This window comes from Pteropus medius, unplaced genomic scaffold, assembly GCF_902729225.1.
Source record: "Pteropus medius unplaced genomic scaffold, Ma_sr-lr_union100, whole genome shotgun sequence".
Classification (NCBI taxonomy): Eukaryota; Metazoa; Chordata; class Mammalia; order Chiroptera; family Pteropodidae; genus Pteropus; species Pteropus medius.
Window position 1 is genome coordinate 6,301,315 of NW_024346771.1, and position 24,735 is coordinate 6,326,049.

Consider the following 24,735-nt stretch of genomic DNA (forward strand, 5'->3'; position numbering starts at 1 on the left):
GTCAGTGGTATTAGGAGGACAGCTTCCATTTTCTGCAGGGCTGACTCTGTGCTCTCCTAAGGGTACCCTTAGCTCCGCAATAGTGAGCATACATGAGCAGTGGCTGAGCGTGTGCCTCCATGTAAATGTAGCCTCCTCATGTGAATTGGCAGCCTGGCTCTCATAGAATAGGGGAAGATGATGCATCAGGAAGTTAGGAAACACTCAGCAGCCTCACCCTTGGGCATTGGTAGCTTACCAGGTCAATAAGTCATTTCACAGATATTTCTGGATAGCACAGTTTTCTGGGCTTAGTGCTAGCTCCAACTTAATGAGGCAGGCAATGTACTTCTAGCCCCTGCCCTCATGGGATGCACTGTCATGCTGCAGAGCTGAGTTACAAACAAATCAAAACATAAACACTTATCAAATTAGAGTTGTGAGGTGATTTATGAAGAGAGTAGCATGAAAGTTAGAGAGAGACTAACAAAAGGAAACTGTTCGGGAAAGGATCAAGCACCTGAACTGAATGTCAGAGAATCAAAAAGAGAGGGGCAGCACTTGGAAGTTCCTCAGCATACTCAGCAGAGGCAAGCCAGATGGCGTAGGTTGTATTCTCAGCTCTACCACTTGCTAACAGTGGACTTTTCCGCCTTTTGTGCCATAGTTTCCTCATTTGTAAAATAGGAATAATACTAATGTGTTTATTACAGGATGCTTGAATAAATTAAACAAGTTCATGCAGAAAAAAAAAAAACATTTTAGAGTATCACAGGGCTCAGGATGTTATCCTAACTCCCTCTCCATGCACATGCATGTTCACATGATGCATACACCCTGAAAGTACAGTATGCTTGGAGTGAAGTCAGGGTTGAGAAGAGTAGAAGATGAGATGGGAAAGAAGAACACAACCACATTATAAAGAGTTTTGGAGACTGAATTTAATTTAGTGAAAGGAGAGTTTAAGAAGGAATTCAGCAAAGGTGATGTATGATTTTTCTTTTATTTTATCAAAATGAGAGAATGGTTCAGAGGAAGCTGACAAAAATCGAGAGTAATTTTGGGGTTATTTTAAGAATATAGAAGGTGATGATGAGGGCTTGAATGCATACCTGCACTCTGATATGAAGGATACCAACCCTCAAACTCAAACAGAATTTCTTCATATTGTAGTCTTCATATTGTCTTTACACCATGCTTCAAATCTTTACCACTGCAGTAATTACTTTGGATTAATGATGGAATGAGGGAAAGAAATGTGACTATTCATTTTTAGGTATGAGTTTATGTAATTATCATGATGACTTTGTAGGGTAGGTTTCTCTTAGCCCTATGGTACAGATAGGAAAACTAAAGCCTAGCGGTGTAAAAAAAAGTTGACTCGAGTTCACCTGCCAGTAAGTAGCAAAACTAGAATTGAAAACCAGGTCAGTTAGACTTCAAAAAATTTTCTTTTGTTCCTGTTCTAACAAATGGTTAAGTTTTCTTAAGATCTCATAATATAGAGATGTGTTTCCTTAGAGATAATCTATGTCATCAAAACTCATATCATTAATTAAGTCACTTGATTAGCTAGACATTTGATGTGATGAAAGTAGATCATAAACACTTTGATGAATTGGGAGAGAGGGAAGATAGCCCATTAGAGTGGAAAATGAAAAATCCTGGGCACTGTAGACTGAGATACACAGCACAAGGTGTGTCTTTTAAGCAATGACAATTTCCATGTTTATTCTTGGAAGCATTTGTCCCATTTCTAAAGGCACTGTTTGAAATTTGTATTTCTATAGCATTGAGTACATCTCTCTATTTTAACTCATAATGTGGTATATTAGCATCACTGTCCACAATTGCACATGTGGTATCCATTTGCTCTGCACTATAGCTTAAGGACCCTGGTCCTGATTCAGAGTCTGGTGCAATAGAAGAAGGGAAGCAATCAGAAGAGAGCATGCATACACAATGTACACACCACGCACACATGAAGAATTTCACCCAGAATTCAAGAAGCTGAAATGTGGAGGAATGGAAAACTTGGGTTCAACTTGACATTTCTTGGGTAGTAAGCCATTGAATACAAAAAAGAAATAGTATTATTGTGGGTGAGAAGGTGCAGTATCTATCATTACCATGAACTGGATGGGAACTCAAGGCCTTCCAGTTATCTCAATCACTATTAATACTCCTACTATTATTGATTTCACATAAATAATGTCTAGACATGATGGCATCGATTTGTATATATTATCACTTTATATGTATTGGCATTTTTAATTTTCTCAGTAGTCTTCTCAGAAGGATATGGATTACTCCATTTTATAAAATCAAGTCTTAGAGAGATAGAGTTGCCTGAGGTGACCCAAGCTATGGCTACTGTAGTTTAAAATCTATAATTTTGCCTACACTATGACCTTCATTGTTTCATGATTGATGGTAGCTTGCTACTCATAGCCTCCATCTCGTTTGGGTAGAATTAGGTTCTGTAGAAAGATATAGGGCACTGATGGAGTAGTATCGGAAGGGACTGAGAGTGGTGGGGGTTTGTGAAAATCTACATCTGGAATATTTATTTTAGGGTCTAAGGAATAATTAGCAAACTTTGGTTAGAACCAATTTACTCAATAGGAATAAATTGTGAAATTGTATTTTAAAACTAATTACAGTAAAAGTATAACTTTATTTTTATTTCCATTTCAGATTTGTTTTATAAAGAATATTTCTAGGTTTTTGGTCAAAAAAACCTGAATGAATCATTGTGTATGCTCAAGCTGAGAATTTTAATTGCTTGGTGAATAATGAAAAATTGAGTTTTTCTGAGTACTTAATTTCAAATAAGACTAAGCCCGCCCCCTTCAAACACTCATTCACCACCATCCCACCCACATAAGAAGAAATATAATGAATCTGTTTCAAGTTATAATTAAATAGGCTTATTTTTCTATTATAAAAGTAATAAAAGTTCATTGTGAAGTTTTTATAATTAAACACATTTTTTTTAAAAAATGAAAATAACTTATAATAACACTGTCCAAAGAGAGACCCTAGTAAATTATTTTAAAGACTTAATTTTTTAAAGCAATTTTAGTTTCACATCAAAATTTGTAGAAGTTTTTCATATAACCCTGACCACAGACACACATAGCCTCACCTATTATCAGCATTACTAACTGAAATGGTACATTTATTGCAGTTGATTAACCTACATTGATACATCATAATCATTCAAAGTTCATTGTTTACATTACCCCTCACTTTTAGTGTTGTACATTTTATGGGTTTGGACAAATATAACAAAATGTATTCATCATTATGATATAAGGCAGATTATTTTTACTGGCCTAAAAATCCTCTATGCTTTGCTTGTTCATCCCTCCCTCTCACCCCCTACCAATCACTGATCTTTTTACTGTCCTCATAGTTTAACTTTTCCAGAATGTCATATGCATGTAGACTTTAGAGATTGGCCACTTCCACTTAGTAATATTCTTTGAAGCTTCCTCCATGTCTTTTAATAGCTCGGTAGCTCATTTCTTTTTGAACTGAATAGTGTTTCATTATCTGGACATACCACAATTCACTCACCTATAGAAAGTCATCTTGGTTGCTTTCAAATTTTGGAAATTATAAATATAGCTGCTTTAAACATTTATGTGCAGGTTTTTGTGTGAACATAAAAGTTTAAATCCTTTGAGTAAATACCTAGGAGCATGATTGCTGGATAATATGGAAGGGTATGTTTAGCTTTGTAGAAACTGTCAAATTGTCTTTCAAAATAACTGTACCATTTTCTATTCTCGCTATCAGTGAATGAGAATTCTTGTTTCTCTACATCTTCACCAAAATTTGGTATTATAGGTGTTCCAAATTTAGGCTATTCTAACAGGTGTGCAGTATTATCTCATTGTTGTTTTGCTTTGCATTTTCCTGTGACATATGATGTGGAGCATCTTTTCATATACTTATTTGTTATCTGTATATATTATTTGGTCAGGTAAAAATACCTATTAAATTTTTGGCAATTTCCAGATATGTTTATGCACATCCACTATATGACTGTATCTAAATTATGATTACTTGACTTTTTGTTTTAACAATAATAAACATTTTTGTATGTCAAAACTAAAATAATAACTTTCACCAGCACAAGATAGAGGCAGGGGTGGTAAGAATGCAATATATTTGCCCTCTCTGTTCAAATAGCAAGTCTTCTTTACCGCATTTTTTTTTTCACTAAACTCAGAAAAAAACTTAGACTCCTTCTCAACACAGGGTTCTGAGAAGAAAGATTATTCAGTCATAGTTAGAATAGACTCTTTTTTTATCTCTAACCTTGAGCCTGAGATGAAGGGATCAAGCAGTTCTACTATCAAACAAAGTAATAAGAAAGACATATCATAAGAAATTATTATAACTTTGGATCTGACACAGTGAATCCTGACATAGATATTTGTGGTATTCTCATCCTATCCCCTCAAATAAAAAGTGACATATCACTAATGAGAGGTTTTATTTCTAGGCTGATAATCAGTTCACTTTAACTCAGTATGTGATGGCTGCTTATACATGAGTCTTAGGATGGGTCAAGTCTACATACTTGACTTGAAAACAGGTCTTTACAGATATCATAAATATTCCTAAAAATCAAATAACTAATCTGGGAAGCAGGTCTAGCTTTTATGAGGATATGCACTGATTTTTCTCTTTCCTTCTCTTTTTGTGCCCAGAATCAGACATTGCTGACTTTGATGGCCGAAGTTCCCTTTTGTACAGGTTCAATCAAAAACTAATGAGCACTCTCAAAGATGTGATCTCTCTGAAGTTCAAGAGCATCCAAGGAGATGGAGTTCTGTTTCACGGAGAAGGTCAGCGTGGAGACCACATCACCCTGGAGCTCCAGAAGGGGAGGCTCGCCCTGCACCTCAACTTGGGTAAGGTCAGGCTTTGTCCTTCTCAGGATGGGCTACTGAGAGCTCCTTTTCTTAGTGGGTTACAGTTCCTTATCCTGCTAGGTGGAAGTCCCTGGAGCACAATCCAAGTGATATATTTCTCTGATCCAGATTAGAGAAGAAAAATACCATATTTTTAAATGGTTAAACCATAGATAACATTCTTTGAAAAAAAAAAAGATCATATTGGTAGATAAAGAGAAATATAAGCAAATTGCTGGGGTTTTTTTGTTTGTTTACTTACTATCTCTTTATATATCTACCTATTTATCTGTTTATCTCTTTCAGTAGCAAAATTTAAAGTAATTGAGCAAGTTTAAACATGCACACATTCACACATATTATAATGAAGCATGCTCACAATCTATTCTGTCTGGTACATTTATGAAAGTTAAGTTCCAGGAGAAAAGATGGAGAAGAGACATGAAACATTTTACACATTTTAGTTTTCTTAGATTCCCCCTAGGGGGAGAAAGTGTCTTATTTGTATGAGGACAATCTAAATTTCTAGGCATTTCTGTGTCTTGTTAAGTGAGATATTGTTTACTTTAGGTATCCTGGTTGTGCCAGGGTGAACTCTAGACTTGACAGCTAATTTAGCTCAGAATGCCATCCTGTCTTCTGCACATTTAGGATATGGATCTCTTGGTATGGATTGGCACTGTTATGGCTGCCTCACCCCAGGAAGGTGTGTATTTCATGGTAATCAACTTCCTATCCCAAAGAAAGACAGAGAGGGACTCAGCTTCCTTTATGTAATCAAAAATACTTTGGAAGGAAAGATGAGCCACTTTCAGAAGGCAGAGAGCAGAGCTCAAAAGATGCAAAGGCAAACCAAAAAAGAAACCAGAAAAAGAGCCAAGCAGAGGAAAATGGAAGTGGACATTTTGTATAAGAATGACTCCCTTCCTCCCAATTTGATATTAGTATTAAGGAAAAGCATGGAGATTATACTTGTGAAAAAAAAATTATCACTAAGTATTTACTATCAGATAGTAAAGAAAGAAAATCATAGCAGACTTTAGTATGTAAGTTCAAGTTGAATCAGAGACTGGAAAAAAATTACAGATAAATATATTTTAGCAATTAGCAGGAAATTCATAAGAATGAGGATGAGTTTGGACTCACCTCAAAAGCCAAATAATGTAGGTCTTTATTTTGAGGAATTTCTGAGTACCTTCTTAGAGTCCATGGCAAATATTGGCAGGGGCAGCAGGGAGAATGTCTGGGATCCCAAATTCCACTCATAAAATTGACATTTAATGCATTAGATTGAATTCACACCAATACATCTTTAGAAGCAGAGTCTCACCCAGAAGAGAACAGTAAGAGGATCTGCAGGTAACCTAATTGATTGTATTAACATACTTAAAGAACTATCAGCGAACTATCTGAAGTGTAGACATACAGATATTCAGCAGAAATGGTTTGTTAACTGGCCTTCAGTTTTCAGGAAAAGAGTATGGGTGAATGGAGTGGAGCTCCTCGATTACACATGGCTCAATGAGCATTATAGGTTGTAGGTGAAGTTACTGTTACTTGCCAATAGGATAGCAAGTGTCTTCTACTGGTGACATTGCATCTGTCAATTACTGACATTTAGATTCCCAGCTCATACATGTCATTCCTTCTTTAAAGATCTGCTCTAATATGCATAACCCAATACTGTAAACCAGCTTCATAAGTAGAGCATGATGGAAAGGACGAGGCATGGTCATCCAATAAATCTCATTGTAATTGTAGACATGTGCTAGCTATACATTATGGAGAAAGTTGCATAAGCTACAAGTCTTTGTCTACTTATTTCTAATTTGGGCTAATAATAACCATCTTGCAGAGCATGGACATAAAACCAAAAAGAATGATAAATGAATAATTTATATCAGTAAATAAATACGGAGATGTATCAAAAATAGAAGCTCTTAATATTACTCATTTATTCAACAAATATCTGAATGTTCCACACCCTGTGCTATGCTAGTCTTCCTAAAAAGAAATGAGTGTGTTAAGATGAATAGGACCTGCTTCTTGCAGTGATACACAAAGGAAGTCTTTTTCCCCTCAGATTCCATCTCTGTCCTATATTTCTAACCACAATGGTGATAAAGTAAAACCTCATTTAGTGAATGATTCAGTAGTAAGAATGTGTCTGTATTCTTTATAGTTTGGCAATTTCTTCATTTTTTTTATCTGCTTATGGATTTCCCTTATTTCTATCAGTTCACTATAGTCAAGTGTTTCATGTACTTACCTGTTTTAAGCAGTCATCTAGGATAGTTATTAAGTAGCACAGATGTCTATGCTCCTTCTCTAGGGAGATACTGCCATATGTCAGTACTTTGGCCCTTCATACCTCAATTTTAACCAGTGAACCTTTGGTAGCATTAACTTAAGGGAAGATTACTTTGATTTTCCCATAATGAGAACTGTATTGTAGGTTCCATGAGGGCAAGACAAACTGTATTCATTGTTGTAGCTCCAGGACCTAGGAGAACACCTGCCTAATGTAGGTACCTGAAGTGAATTGAATACATTGGAAAAAGGGATCTCCATCTCAAAAGTCAGGGTCTGACACAGATACACATTGTTCCTATTGGGATGAATCACCCCCAAGCCTGTGCTCCTGGCTCCCTTGGGAGCCATTCTTCTATTATGGTGCAGGATATTTATAGAATACCCACAATATGCTACAATCCTATCCAATACTTAAAGAAACCCTGTTAAGTAAGTAAACATTAACTCCAAATTACCCATGTGGAATATTAGACTCAAAGATGATAAATCACTTGTTCAATTTGCAGCTAGCTATTAGGTATAACTACTATTAAAATTGAGTGATATCTAATTTGCCTTTTTTACTATTATTTTCAGATTATAAAATGCATGTCAGCTTTAGAAAAAAACTTAGGGGGAGGGAAACACTAATAAAGAAAGAAGAAAAAAAAATCTATAACCCAATCATCTCTCCTATTAAAATTTTGGTGTATTTTAAAGTGTGTTTCTGAGTTATTTATATAAAACTTGTACATACTATATAGCATTCATGTTCTTCCCATTTTATCATATGGCCTCCAAAGTGGAAAAAGTTGATAGCATTCATGATCATGTGTTTGTTGTTGTTGTTGTTGTTGTTTTGTTGTTGTTGTTTTTAAGAAATGAATCAAGAATGAAAAGAAAAAAAGAAAGAGAGAAAGAGTGAGAGAGAAAGGAAGAGGAGGAAGAGAGGATAAAGAGAGAGGAAGAAAGAATCCAAGTTAATAGCTAAAGAGTAGTGCTGGGCCAATGAATATTTTGGGGGAAGGAAAATATTTTTTCTTTCCAAGCTCACATGGGCACTCCAGCAGTTTCCTTTACTGACAGTTCTCCATTACATGTTTCTTATCTGATCTCTTACTTTACAATTCAGAATTGAGTAAGAAGAAAGGGATTCAGTACGATGGTCAGCAGCTGAGAATGGTCCTCGAAGACATAAAGGATGTAGTTCTTTTCAGATGAGTCTCTTTCTTTGCTGACTGTTTGATTCAAGTTACCTAGTTACCTCTACCATGGCTTTCTGGACAGGTCAGTTCTACGATGAAATTGAACTAGGTGGTTCCCCCTTGATCACTTTCTTAGAATAAAAAATGATTTTTTCTGTAACTACTGAGAGATTCCTTTTCTCAATCAATTAAAAGATTTTAGAGATTCCACTTCACACTTTTTACACATATCATTCAGATCACTTGTGACAGTTTGCCCTCTGTAGAATTACAGCAATGCAAAACCTTACATGCAGATGGGAGAATTAAAGAGCAGAGGTATTATGTGACTGAGAAACTGTTGTAAGAGCTAACTAAACAAGACAGTAGTATATACAAGTCACTCACCCTTACAAGAGTTCAGTGACTTTGAACTGAGCCAGAATGTTTGTGCAATCTGTAGTAGTACAGCTGTAGTAAAGTGAGAATACCTGGAATGGCATAAACATGTGCATGACAGTGTCCTTGGATGGCCAAGCATAGGGTTCACAGGCAAAACGGCTTGATTGCATGATCAATTCATTGAAGCATCTCGAGATACTGGTGAAAGGTTTGCACATTCTTCAATGAGTAAAATAGACATTTACCTTAGCTCTTTTCAGATTCGGACACTTTAATGAGTAGACTGACACATATTTATAGAAAGCTAGCTTATTATGTATCTGAACTTGTATTAAATACTATAAAAGATTTTTTTAAAGTTTCTGCTTTTTGAAAGTCTACACTTAAACACTGTTCTAGACTATATATATATGTGTATATATATATATATATATCTGTGTGTATGTATATATATGTATATGTGTGTGTGTGTGTGTGTATGTGTGTGTGTGTGTGTATATACAAAACTTGAATTACATGCAATCCTAAAAACTATATCCAAACAATTTTATAGATGAGGAAACGAATGGTCAGTGATGCCAAGTCAGTTGTCCAAGGTCACATATTCACATAACTGTGGACCTGGGAAACCTTTTTAATCCAATCTCAATGTCATGACATTAATAATTAAAATGTTATAAACCTCCATGAAATAATTACATATTAAATGTCAGGAGTACATATGCATGTATTAAATTGTTAGAATAGAGAGATCAGGGTGGGAGACAGGAGTCCAGACAAGTTTTATGAATTCACCCTAAATTATCTAGAGATTTTATTATGAAAAGGAGAGGAATACACGCATTTCAGACAGTGTCACTGAGAGAAAATCCAACATATTTTTTATAAATTTTCTCATTCATATAAGAAGTCATTGAACAAATACATTAAGTCAGTCACAGAGCTAGGCACTAGGAGTTAAAAGTTGGATTTAGCGGTCCCTATTTTCAAGCAGCTCCTCAGCAAGGTAAAATAATTATTTTTATTTACTTTATAGCTTTGTAATATTAATTAAAAATATAATTATGTATCATTAAAACCAAATACCATAAATGTATTAAGATAACATTTTCTAAGATAGCAAAGTTACAGAAGATGAATACAAATTAGAGGCCAGACTTGGGGAACAACCCCTAAATCTGAAGAGTGTTTTATTGAATAAAATTTAAAAATTTCCTAACAACCAAAGATATATGTTTCTTGTTTTATTGACATATAAGGATTTGCTCTGGTTTGAGGATCAAGCCCACTGAAATCAAATAGCTTTCTGTTAGTTTCTTATTTTCTTCAGAAAGTCTCACTTGGGTACTTAGGAGAATATTCATTTGTTCTGCATATTGCCAAACAAGAAATTTTATGATACTGAATAGCCTATGAAGGTAAAATTACCTTTTAATTTTACATCATGTCCTTCCCACTTAATGTTGCCCCATCTTTTTCTTTTCCACAACTCTCTTTTTTCTCATCCATTAAATTCTTTCCTGAGACCTTCTATTCTTAATAAGCTATGTAACTTACGTGTTTGTGGTGGGATGCAAATGGTCACACCATAAGAAATGAAGATGAATGGGAGTATTCTTTTTTTTTTTTTTTTCAGCAGAGGTAGTGGTGAAAATGTTATCTTTGGGGTCAGATAGAGCTGGATTGTAATTCTAATACTTTGTGCCCTTGGGTAAGTCATGTGGCTTCTTTGAGACAGCTTTTTGCAGGGTTGTATTCAAGAATAATTAAAAGGATATACATAAAGTGGTTACATCATATGAGAGGCTTCCTAATATACAAGTGAATACCAACGCTGATTATCTGAAAAATTAAAGGGGGTAGGACAGTTCTGAAGATCTGAGGGAAGCAGGCATTGGGAACATCCATATGAATGGCCATCTCTTTCAACAGTGAATCAAGCCTTTCTAAGAGTGATGTTTTGCTAAAGTGCAATCTTAAACAAAAGGGTTTCCATTTTCTTTTGCTCAGGCTATCTGAAATTTACAGATTGTGATAGTTAAAGTGACATTCATGTTTAAATTAAGATAAGACCAAACCAAAAGATTCAATCGAAGAAGACTTTTGGGTATAAACACTGCTCAATGCATGCCCTTAGGCAGAAAATGTTAATTATAAAGGTGAAGAAATTGACATGTTTATCCACAGTATTATGAGGGTGGGAGATGGAAAGATTAAGTTAGAAATGTTTTGTAAATATTTCAAGCTTCTTATACAAATTGTTATGTGCTTTAGAATTTTGAGTAGCATTTACATCTTTTCATATTAACTATATCTCAAACCACATGGAAACCAATTCATTTTAATTAGAAATAATATTTTCCTGTAATATGTTTTTGGCCTAAAAGATAGCTTCTGCATATTTTTATTGTCATGGCCTCCAGAATTGCCAAAGGGAATTTTTATCTTGTCTTAATTAATTGTAAACTGGTTAAAGTTAGTAGTTGAATCTCAATTGTCACCAAAATAAAACTTGAAATGTATATTCCAGAATGAAGTTTATAATCATTTAAAAATTAAGTTTTATTGTAATCTCTAAAATAAGATATTTCCTAGGACTACCATCTTTCCTTCTTCCTGGAAACACCTAATAGAGATACAATTAAATTTTCAACAAGTGTACTGTAAACTTGAAACTAATAATAAAATAAAATAAAACAAAATAAAATAGAAAGAAGGTAGAAGAAAAAAATTCTACTTGATGAAAAGGAGAAATTTCCTGTTTCTTCAATTGTTTAAATTAACTTTCACACACTTTGTTTTAATTCAAGAATTCTGAATGATAACATAGAATAATTAATGAAGAGTGAGTGAAATTCATTCATGTCTGCCATTTTTTGGTTAATTAAAAACTAACTTATAATACAGGAGAGATCCAATAATTTATACATCACGTGCACTTTTCAATGAATCATTTATTAAACATAAAGATTATATTTCTTAAAAGTTTATTTATTCCATTATCAAAAATATTTATATTTGCTCTAAAACACAGAAAAAAGAAAAATAATCAAAACCTGTTAATATTTTAGTAAATGCATTCTTGAGCTTTATATGCCTATCTATTTCTTTTCCATAGTTATAATTTAGTGTATATTTACACTTTTCCATATCACTTTATATTTTAAATCAATAGATATAAATTATTGAATATGTCCTTTATTCAATGTTACATTTTTTATTTTATCAAAAATGGCAGTCACTACTGAGTGTGCTCTTGGAATAATATAAGTACTTTTTAGATATCGTTTAGATTTTGATACCTATATAATATGCCATCTGGTGATTCGAAGTTTATATAAAGTTTTTTTCCTTTCTTTCTAAATAATTAAATGTTATCTTCAATTTTTAAATTATTAGACATTTAAAAATCAATCCACTGTATTTCAGTTTGTTTTCTCAGTCTATATTTCCATAAAGTAAATTACTAGGAAAAAAGTTATGAACACATTTTACGTTATTCAATATTTACTGACATGTTTTTATTCAATTTCGGTACATTTCATGTTATATTATCTTTGAGCATTAAAAATAATTGACTAAGTAAACAAACAAGTAAACAATAAGCAATATTAATTCACTTCTGAGGAAAGGTCCACCAATTTTTTAAGTATTTATGAAAATTTCATGAGATATTTTACATGAAAAGATAAGTGTGTTGACTAAGGTTTATGCAGTAAATGGGAAGTAGCTACATTTTATTTAAGAAGATGTATCCTTTTTTTCCTCTGAAGTCTTAAACTTATGACTCAAATTGTTGGATAAAATTATAGTACCAAAATTTGTGAATCAAGGTTATGACACAGGAGAGGGAGGCTGACTTTAAAACTTGATGAGAGTAAGAATGAGATAACCAGGGCACTTCTGCTTCTCACTATTCAGATGTTCTGACCCATTAAGATGGTGGTGATAGTGGTGGCAGTGGAATTTTGGAATTTTACTACTTGAAGCTCCAGGATTTAAAGATCCTCTTATTATTAAGAAATTATTGTTTAATGGCTTTTTATCCTTTTAAGAAAAAAAAGGGAGATGCACATCAAATTCAAGTAAAAATCCTAATATTAATTTTATTTAACTTACTACCTAGAAGCAACAGTTTTATATAAGGCACGCTGTTTCCCTCAACCAATCATTAGGTTTTTTTTTTTTATTTCTAAATCTTTTCTTATATCTGTTGAATATGCTTTTGGTTCTTTTTTATTGAGGTACACTGGACATATAATATGATTCAGATATTTAAATTATGTAATTATATGTTGACATATGTAACCATAACACCAGTCATTAATATTGACTGGTGTTATGGTTACATATGTCAACATATGTACAACTCTTCCATACAACTCTCCCCTACTGCATCCTTATTTTTTAATTCCAGCATTTTGAGGGTAGAATCTGTAAGATTTTCTATAGTTTTACTTCTTCCTTTTAAATCTGGATGCCTCTTCTTTTTTGCCTTATTGTAGTGGTTAGAACCTGTAGTACAGGCTGAATAGAAATGGTAAGAGCAGATATTCTTTACTTACCCTGCCCCAGTCTTAGGGGTGAAACATTCTTTTTTTTTTTTTTTTTTTTTTAGCATTAAAGATGATGCTAGTTGCAGGTTTCTGTAGATGACCTTTATCAGGTTCAGCAAATTCTTTTCTAGTTTGCTGATGGTTGTTATCAGGATTCAATACTGAATTTTTTGCAGTGTTTTTTCTTTACCTATTAAAATGACCATGTGTTTTATTATTGCATTTGACCAATCATTAACTCTTGGACAAGTTTTGTTTTATAAATAAAAGAAATAAGAGGCTGTGTGTATGTGTGTGTGTGTAGAGCAGGGGAAGGAGGGTGGGAGAGAGAGAGAACAAGACAGAGAGAGACAGAGAGAGAGAAAGAGAGAGAGAGAGGAAGAGGTGTTCTTTGTTCTGTTTTTCTTACTCCATGACTGATACAACTTTTCACACAACTGCTCAAAAATCCAAGAACTCATCCTTAGGTGAGTCTTTCTATTATTACTTCCACTTCCAATATCCAAGTGATGTGTGGGGTCCCTATTTGTTGACATCTTATTTCCTCTTGGAAATTCATCCATTGATCTCTTTACCTAAGCCCCTTTGTCCCTGATCTAGATTACTACCAATCTTACTTTGAGTCTTGCCTTCTATTCAAATTCTCATACAGCAGCCAAAATCGCCTTTCTTAAATGTTAATTAGAGTTAGCAATATCTTATTTAGTAATTCACCAATGGCTCCCATTCCTTAAAGGTACAATACAAGCTGTAACCTCCCACATATTAGCACACTGGTTCTGAATGATATAAACCAGAGCTGTGTGGTCATGGCATTGGGCCATGTGGAATCCGTCTACATTGTTCCAGACTATCCCTCCAAGCCTTGGCATGTGCTTCTCGTAACTGTGCAACCATATTCCTTTTGGGGGGCCTAACGTATGTATCTAAAGCCTGTTTCTGCTCCATAAGGAGGCCTTCACAGCTCTCCACCCTGCATTTCTTTGGCTCACTGAGCTAACCTTTGTATTCCACTGACATACATTTTATGGATTTACTAATTGAGAGTCTCTACATTGGACCTCCACAGGGCAGTGTGTCTTTTAATTCTATATCTCTTTTATCTACTTTATACATTACCTGTCACTGCGAGCAGCACAGTTATATTTCAATACCTCTTTATAGTAGAAAGGAAGGAAAGAAGGAAGGAAGGAAGGAAGGAAGGAAGGAAGGAAGGAAGGAAGGAAGGAAGAAGGAAGGAAGGAAGAAGGAAGGAAGGAAGGAAGGAAGGAAAAAGAGGGAGGAGGAAGGAGGGAGAAGAAAAAAAGGAAGGATGGAAGAAAGGAAGGGAAGAGGGAAGAGGAAGGAAAGGAAAGAGGGTAGAAAGGAGTGAGAGAGGTTGAAAGAAAAATGTTAATTCATTAGAATAATTTGATAAATTATGAGAACTCAAAAATCGTGGAATACATAAAGAATAAATCAACGAAATAAAGTCAGCTATTAATTCACTGGCTCTCATTTTTCAATTAGAATAAGTATGATGTCCCACCTCTATAGGAAGTGGTGACTTAGGGGCACAATGAGGGTGAAGTGAGTAGCCTGCAGGAAAATGGCACTTCCTACCCTCTAATGCTACACTGTGAACAAGGCATTATAGTTGTCTGCTAAAACATATATGAAGAGGAGAGGAAAGAGACATTTGGCTTTCAGTTACATTAATATATATATATATATATAAAAAGAAAGTATATATAGAAATAATCATTAGTGGTATTTAACTGTTCATTTTGCTGTGTCTGAGCCATTCTGCATATCAAAAAATTCTGTGATCTTTTTGACAATAGGGTATAGGCAGGAACTTTTCTAAAATTGAAGAAGGGACAGAGAGGAGGGGAAACCAGGCAGAGCTAATTTAAAAAGTACCTCTCTGCCTAAATATGTCACATCCTCCCAAGGGTTGCCTTCCAAGTTCAACTTAGGTAGAATCAAAACATGTGACCCACGGATGGTCAGAGTGCAAGGGGTCATGTAGGCCTGGATTGGAAGCCTGGCTTCACCTCTGGGACATGCATGCTTAACCTCACTGAGCCTCAGATTCCTTATTTGTGAAGTGTAGATAATAATTTTACCTTAGAGGATTAAAAATAGAGGTTATAAAATTCCTACTTAAGTGCTTTTAATAGAGTAGGTATTTAAAAATGACAGCTAAATGATTTTTTCCTCCCCTTTGGCTTTGACCACAGATTTACCTAACTCACTGTGCCTACTGCCTTCCCCTTACTTATCCAGTTCATTTTCTTCATTCAAGAGACATTCAAATACAGAGAATGTATATTATTTTTAAATGTCATAACTTCTCTTTTCAATATTATTCATGTGGACATCAGGATAGAATTCTTTTATTATTTAATTGCTCAAGTCCTGAAAACATGTCATTTTATGTCTAGAAATGGGTGTGCACATCAATTGACTTATAATTTGATCCTGGAATTTCTGAGCAAAGATTGTAATTTCTTCACAAGCCCAGTATAGTTGTGGGCCTGTAGAGATAGAATCATCTTTACCTTTAGGGTAGAGAGAGCTGACCTTGCTTGCAGAATATTCTAGTGTTCAAGACTGCCCTCAGGCACAGATGCCATCCTTTTTCCTTTCTCCTTCACAGTTGATAGCAAACCTCGGTTCAGCAACAGCCCACCCTTGGCCACCCTGGGCAGCCTCCTGGATGACCAACACTGGCACTCTGTCCTCATCGAGCGGGTTGGCAAGCAGGTGAACTTCACTGTGGACAAGTACACGCAGCACTTCCGGACCAAGGGAGAGGCGGATGCCTTAGACATAGACTACGAGGTGAGTTGACACTCCCTACAGATCACAAGCACCTTGCTCAGGATCAGTACAAAAATCAGCAAAAAGAAGAGCAGTAGAGAAAAGATTTGGAGCTCTGACAAATCTCACCCTGGGGCTTATCTTCTCTGTCAAAGCCCAGGAAGCCCAGGAGGAGTTCTTGGAGAGAATCTGAGCAGTGAGCGTGGGGAAAATATGTGGACAATAATGGTAATCCACAGGCATCAGCTAATCATGTGCATTTTTAATTCAGCAAGTTTCCTTTATATATTTATTTCTGCTTATACCACCCTGTATTACTGTTTAGTCTCTTGGTTAATTCAATTTTTTTTTTCAAAAATCAAGTCAAATTAGCCAAGATAATGGAAGATATAGAAATTATACTAATATAGTTTTCCATGTCAAGTGTACCTCAATAAAAAGGGGATTATTAATTAATAAAATCCAAAGGAATCTAAAATCTGCACTGTAGGCATTCATTTTTACCTTCAGTTCTAAGCAAACTTTTGACTCTAAATGGACAGTTGTTTCTTTCTTACTTTCTTATTGAAGAGACACAGTGACATGCTCCACTGGAACAACAACAACAAAAAAGTTGTTCAAAGTTCTACAAACTGGAAGTCAAGAGTTATCCATCTTTGCTAATAGTTCAGTTTAAAAAGTATACATTGTGCCCTATTGTATGCTAGGCTCTGCTCTGGGTAATGAAGGTACAGAAATTACGGAGGCAGAGTCCTTGAGCTGGAGAAGCTTACAGTCTAGTAAGCAGAGTCAGACCAAGAATAAGTGCTGCAGAAAAAGGAGGTGGAGCTACAGTTGAGAGTAGCCCTGGACTCTGTGGGAATACTGGAGAGATGCCACTTGGCTCAACCTAGAAATATGGTAGAGTCTTCTAGCAGAAGAGGTTATCAAGTATCAAAAGAAGAGATGAAGTAGGTCAAAATTGTAGTCCAGGCCAGATAGCACACTGTGCAAGGCACAGGTCATGAATGTCACAGTCCAGTGTTCATGCGATTTGAAACAACAGGCAGACAGTGGTGTGCTGGAGCCAGCTGTTACTGACTAGTGAGGGCCAACTGGTAGACTTTCAGGAATTTTATGTTTCTGGTAAATACAGCCATTATTTTAAAAATAAGTTATATAAACTTAGAATTCAATAAAGTAATTTTTTTTTTTTTTTTTTTTTTTTTTTTTTTTTTTATAGGCAACCCTTTGGTTGAGACCTCATTAAATTGCAAGGACTTGTCACATACCCTTATTTTTAGATCCACAAAGCACCTGTCTTCCTAGGTGCCCCATCCAAGTAATTAACTAGGCCTGACCCTGTTTAGCTTCTCAGATCAGACGGTTCGGGCTTTGTCTAGGGTAATGTGGCTATAGATTCACGTAAAGTATTTTTAATTAATTACTAATTTTAATTATTTTACTATATGATATTTGTCTTCGTCTATCACTTATGTATGTATTTATATACCTCTCGAGATTATGTTTTTTGTTTTGTTTGTTTTGCTTTTGTTTTTTTGTTTTTTACTTGTATTCTGTGTGGTGGAAATGCACTTGTTGGCTGTTAGTAGCTGGGCCACCCTTTCTCCCAATGCCCTTCTATGTCTGAAAATACTCTCGACAGTTTGAAATCCACCATGGTGGGGGGATATTTGAACACCATGGGATATCAGAAAAATGTTAAAATCAGGGTTTGATTTTTGTTTTGTCAATATTCCAGACCAGTGATGACAAACTATAGATTGCAGGCTGCCCAGTTTTTCTCCTGTTTTTCCTCCAGCCTACGCATTAAGAAAATTTTTACATTTTTTAAAGGTTGTTAAAAATTACGGAATATAAAAAAAAGAATATGTGATGGACTGTGTGTAAGGGATTACAGATAAAAGAGTTCAGTGAAAAATAACAAAAAACAAGAATCAATCGGATTATATGAAATTTATAGTAAAGATTATTGTATATTATTATTTGTAAATTGTCTAAGCATTGTTTATATCAGTAATATAATATCTTTATGTTTGTATACATGCACATGCATATACCTCAATTATATATATAAACATATATATATATATGTTTACTATGTTGAGGGGTACCCCGAATAATGAGATTTTAAACCTTTATCAATGTACCATTTAAGATAGGGGATAATGAGACATAAAACATTAGAATGGGGAGAGGCCCAGGGGATGATGGGCCATGTGAACCACGTTAAGGAAATTAAACTGTGGGGGATAAGGAGCCACAAAACGGTTTTCGCAGGGTGGTTACACAGCCAGTTTAATGTTTTAGACTAATAATTATGAATATATGTTTCAGGAATCAGCCTAATTAGCATCCCATGAAAATATGTTAAAAATGAAAATAATCCATGTCCCACACAAACCTCTTGAATTAGAAACTCTGGGAGAGGGGCTTAAGAACCTGCTTTTGAAAATCCTCCGAGTGACTCTAAAGTAGCTTAATATTTGAGAACCACTATTTTACGGTAGTTATTCCATAGGTTAGACTCAAAGGTAGGCAGAAGGAGGAAAGAAAAGGTTGTTAGACAAATGGTTGAAAACTCTGTTAGAAGATAATACCAGTCACTAGTGGGATACAGAATAGAAGAGTGGAGGTGGTGATAAATAACTGAAAATTTAAGATCTAACTTATTTTTTACTCATTCACTACCATGAGCTATAAGAAAAATTTTCTCTTTTGATCCTAACCCTAGTTTAGAATACTGTTGATAACATATGCTATTCATTAACATCAAAAGAGGATTTGTCACTCTTTGACTCAGAATGGAAGATACCCAGTAGATTTGTTTGAGTTGCTGAACACTAGAAATCTATGAATATCAATCATTCTCATTTGTTAACTTTGTTTAACCCATTTCCTGTTTAGAAAAAAAAGTGCTGTTCGCTGCCAGCATTCATTTAATTATACATAAAGACTCTTTGAGGCTGAAGCAAATCCGCCTGGTTTTCAATGTGAAAATAAAATATAAAAACTGTCCTTGGAGTTGTTTCTAAACAGAATTTGTCTCTAATCCTAATGTAACAGAAATGTACATGATGATCAGTATTTAATATTTTTTTTTTATATGGGAAATTTCAAAGCATGGAACAACATAAAACAGAACATCACATTCTGCACAAAAATGTTGTGTTTCTCTCCGGATCTTCTTGCCATCCTCGTTGTGCGAGCAGCAAACTGCCGTGACCAGTTTGATTCTGTTTCCCTGATGTTGGTAGTACGCTCCTGGGAAATGTCTTCCAGACAGGCGAAGTGGTGTGACATCATCAGAGCACAGACTAACTCAAAGACATTGCTGCCCTGGCTTGTGATGCATTTCCAGCATTCTTTCAATCAACATCAGTCTGAATTTTACATGATTGATCATGTGCTCAGGACTGTTCTTGATCAGAATGTAGCAGTTCAGCACTGTAATGCTTAGAAGGTGGCGAAAGAATTTCTTATACCGAAACTTGTGCCTTTTGCTCTCAGTTGGATAAAAAGTGATCATACAATCAGCCGAGTCTACTGTTCCCATATTCTTGTGATAATCCACAATGACATATGGCTTCTTAGTTTTCTTTCCATTTCTGTTGTCTACTTCAATCACAGTATCATTGTGGAATATGACAACATTGTCACACCTTTTTGTCACGTCATTTCAGTATTCTAAGTTCACTACAGAATCTGGCTACAGTTGTCCCCTTTGCAATCCTTTTTTTCAGATCATTTGGCCTCTGTTTTCTGTTCAAATGAGCTGTCCCAACTGCATCAGTCCTGTTTTGATGTAATTCTCTGAAAAGCATGGGAGATGTATGGCAAACTTTGAGGGTAAGGTTAGGATTGTAATCTTCCAGTTATCTTAGGGTAAATGCTGCCATCTCAAGAGCCGCCAGCAAGTATTCTAGGGGCAAACAGAAAATAGGTTAAATGGTTAAAAACCACCACCACCACCACCACCACCACCACAACAACAACAAAAAAACAAAAACAAAAACAAAAAATAAAAAAATACACACAATAATGTTATTATCTTACAGCAAAGAGATATCTTTTATAAACATGAAGACAATAAAAATCATCAAATCATTTAAGTCTCACGGTTTCCCCGAATACACTAACAGCATAAGAAATGGTTCTAAAGTTCACCTAGTTGCCTGATTTAACATTTATTTTTAAGCTTACATCTACCTGTTTGTGGTTTCATGTATAGAGAAACTGTATGGGATCACAGCTGAGTGGCATTAAAGTGAATGTCAACAGTTAGGGAAAGAAATTTGATGAAGTCACTCATTTTATAAAGGTGAAACAGATTTTTTTCAGGAAATGCCCGAACTTTTTGGTACCTCATAAAAAGTATTTCCTGGGGGATGGGGGGGGGGGGGAATATGTCATGAAATGTTTCTATGAAGCAACCTCTGTTTCAAAGAATTCAAGTCCCTTTCAGAGTATGCAGTCAACTTACCCCATTGTTCATAGAAAAAAGACAGATTGACTGTAATAGTGAATTTAGATGTTGGTTCTATTGTAATGCAAGACATATATGTAAGAGAAGTCTTCAGAATAACCAAAACTCTCCAATTTTTGAAGAATCACCTTAAAGGTCAAGTAGAAGGAGAAGAACACAGGAGACAGGAGTTTTGTGTTTCTAATCATTTTACTACTAAGTAGTTGTATAAATCTGGAAAATGAAAACACTTACTTTCCATTACTCAGAAGCAATATTATCACCCTTCTTGGAAGGAATAGAGTTAAATATCACATCTAAATTTAAGGTTTATTTCATAACAATATAATTCATTATTCAGAATCTAGGTTATCAATTTGATATCTGCCATGGGACCATATATGCACAGATGAGACCTTGATACCACCAGCTAGAAGGATGACTGAATTCAGGTTCCCAGGTTCCGCTGACCCATTGTCAGAACATATACTGCTGTTCTAGAGTTATACCCTATCACATCAGGGTTAATTATAGTATGTAAATCTATCTATCTATCTATCTATCACCTATCATCTATCTATCTATCTATACACACATATATATATATATAATTTACTGTTTTAGTTATTGGGGAGGTAGTAGTAGGTTTTAATCATCTAATAAGACACCCGAGGCTGGCGAAGTTTGGGCTAAATTAATGTAATCATCAGTAAAATATTTTAAAGTTAGCCAGGTTCCACTTGTATATCCTTAGGCCCGAGGCAAGAGTGCAAATGAAGTTTCACGTACCATAAGTTTGAAAAGTTAAAAATAAGCTAACAAACTTGAATAAAATATTCTTCTTTCTACTTTTCCAAATATACCTTGACAACCATATCTCACGTGTTCCATCCCTACCCACACTATAAATAGCTGTCCCCGGTCATTCCTTAGTCCCGTGGGTCCCTGATCCACCCTCAGGAGGACAGATAGGGAAGAGAACAGTTCAGGGCCTCAGAGCAGTTTCAGAGCTATTCAGGTAGAAAGGTCTGGAGTACTGTGTAGGAAGATCATGATTTAGAAAGGTGGTGCCAGCTTCCTATAGTCTTTGGCTTGCAAATACCTCACCATCCCCGCTATGAGGAAGCATGTGACTGGATGATGGCCAGAATGGGGCCCATTATGGTATCAGTTTTTAGCAGGAGCCCCTTTTACCTGAAAGTATAATGAATACTGAAATTAGGGTTTCCAACGAGCTCATTGCTTGAGTATTAATATATATATGATTTAACCCATTATTTAAATAACCTGAGGTAAAAATATTGTAAATTCATTCAAACGAATAAGCAAATATACATGTATATTTATATAAATATATGTTGAACCAATTAGACTGTGTCAGCACCTGATTTCCGTGAGTCTGTAAAAAAGGTACCAATTTAGAAACAGAACCATGCTAGTAATTGACCAGATTTGGGCCAAGAACAATCCTAACAATAATAAAAATGATGGTCTGAATATAGCCCATGGTGTAAAACCTGCCAGTAGCTTAAGAACATAGGGTTGCTTTGGCAGAGAAATAAAGAGGAGCTGATTTATGCTGTTGAGAAAATATTGGTGGTTTCTACTGCTATAATTATACATCACCTCTCTTTTTCTTCCCCTCAAGGAAATGCAGAAAACTTACCAAATGATATGTCTCACTGTTTGTCCAAGACTAAGGGGATTCTGGAGATGTGAGACTTTCAGCTTTAAAAATGGGAAAGTTTCAGGTAAACTAGACATTGTTTACCTTAGCCTGGGGCCTGATTTACTGAGAGATTTACTTTATGAAACCAGAACTTGAAGACAGTAGTGGCAAGGCAGTTTGTATAATGGGTAGGAGATGGGGCTCTAGACTGAAGATCTTAAAGTTCCAACTCTACCTTTTGGCTGAATGGCCTTGGCCAAGCTGCTAAATCTCTGTATGCCATCACGTTTTTTATTTGTTTGTTTTTATTTTGTTTGTATGTTTTAGCTTTAAATTGGAGAAAATAATATCCAACTTAAAAGTTAGAGAAAAAATTGTGAAATTAAGGTCTAAGCAGAATGTTCAATGTATAAAACTAATCAGTAAATGCCACTGTTATTACTAAAATAAAACCTTTTGAGAGAGAGAGTGTTGAAGCAAAATATAATCGAAGTGTAAGGGGCAAGAGCTGGGCTTGGGCTGGAAGCCAATACTAGGGCAGATAGAGCAGGTGTGGACCTGAAGATTAGATGAGAAGCATGTGCACAAACACACTCGCTATTAACAAAAGGGGCTGTTGAAATCAAGGCTTCCTTGCATGTACCTAAGACATTACATGGGAAGCATGGTCATTGATAAGCACTTGATATCAACGAGAAATGTTGCTGAGATCAAGGTTGCTTTTTAAATCATTTTAATTCATGCTAATATTTAAAAATCAAGAGATTTCACAAGAACATTGGGATTTCTGGCCTCATTTGAAATGGCAGAAATTAATCAACCTTTGACAGCATTCCTCCAGAAGGGCCATGAACTCTCTATTTGGCTCAACAGACACTAAGTCAGTGCAAGTTTTGAAGGTTTTAAGTAGTTTTAAAGAAGAGTCTTTTGGATCCTTTTCACATATCTGTTCCATTACAAAGAGGACTATCAAAGCAAAAGTGAGACAGATATTGACAAATGAGAAATTTCAGAAGTGTAAGGAATGCAAGTCAGACAGAGAAAGGAATCTTCAGAACAGAAAGAGTCCCAAATTTAAACAAGGACAGAGAAAAAGCCAATAAGGAGGATGAACTCATTGCCATGAAGTAACATCAAAGATTGAAAGAGACAAGCAAATGCTAGAGAAAAGAGGGGGATGAGATCAAAGAAAGAGAGTGTAGCAAGTTCTGTGACCTCATGCATTTAACATCAAAGCAGGCTTTCTCAAGGCTTTCATCCAGTTGGAGCCCACCTGTGACACCAGTGAACCCAACAGGTTACTGTTACTGAATAGACTATGTTACTTGAGACACTGAGACTGAGAGTAAACTTTACAATGTGAAGTCTGTTTTTTCTCCTTTGACCACTAACACCAGTGAAAGTCACCATGCAATTTACCAAGAGCAAACGAATGAGGAAAATAAGAGCTAAATGGACAAAAAGAAGGACAATAAGGGAAAAACCGTGTTAGAAGAAAATTGTTAATGTTAGTGTTCTTTGATGAAATTCAACAAATATTTGTTGAGTCTATTATGTTTAAATTATACCTCTTGATTAAATATTCAAAAATTAATATGGTTTTGTCTTCATTGGTTCCCCTGGATATCAGCCCTATCCTTAGTTTCTTTCTAAAATTCACCTCATTAACATAAACACAGTTGTGGTGTAAAGGGGCTTGTTATGAATAACAATACACTCATTTAAACTTTATGGCTTTAAAACATTGTCAAGAACTGAGGACAAGAGACCAAATGTTATAACAAAAGATGTTCCCACTGCTCTCATCACTCAGAAAATTTCAAGAGTTTTGGGAGATTTTATCTAGGTACCAAGGACATTCGGACAATCAAAATATATTTCCCATAAATCACATGTATTTGCCTTAGCGATGAGACCCACATTTCTAGAAGAAAGAAATGGTGTGTGATTTACTCTTAATTCCATCACAGGGTCTTGTATCCTGCCTCACAGAAAGTAGCGGCTCAACAATTACTTAGTGAATTGGATTTCTACCAAAAAAATTAGAACTGACTTTTGCAATTGTTTCTGGGAGTTGATAATAGAATAAAAAGTAAAGAGTTTTGATTAATATTAACTGAAAAAATCTCTTGGTAATATAAGAAATTTTGGTTAGAAGCCTATGGCAAATTTAAGCCATCAATCAATAGATAAGCCCATAATCGAATGGCAGCTGGTTTTCTAGCTCTGTGATCTGTGTACTGAAGGCCTTTGGACAACTTCATACGGATGATACAGGCTGAAATATAATCTGTATTCAATATTATTAATACCTGCTCCATGATGATATATGCCAGGATCTGAATAGAAAGGCAAAAGTCATCACCAGCATCCTAGACAATGAAATTATTGAATGGAGAAGTTCACAGAATATAATCAGGTTTGGCTTAATAACAAAGATTAATCTAAGGCACTA

At 35.2% G+C, this 24,735-nt stretch overlaps 1 protein-coding gene across 2 annotated transcripts in view; it reads left to right on the top strand.

Moving 5' to 3' along the window:
* The window catches only part of CNTNAP5 (contactin associated protein family member 5), a 728,931-nt gene that overhangs the window by 345,387 nt on the left and 358,809 nt on the right, over nt 1-24,735 (top strand). For both annotated transcript variants that reach the window (XM_039876503.1, XM_039876504.1), the window contains exons 5-6: nt 4,704-4,907; nt 15,983-16,167. In XM_039876503.1, the coding sequence (XP_039732437.1) occupies nt 4,704-4,907; nt 15,983-16,167 (389 nt within the window). The remainder of the gene's footprint in view (nt 1-4,703; nt 4,908-15,982; nt 16,168-24,735) is intronic.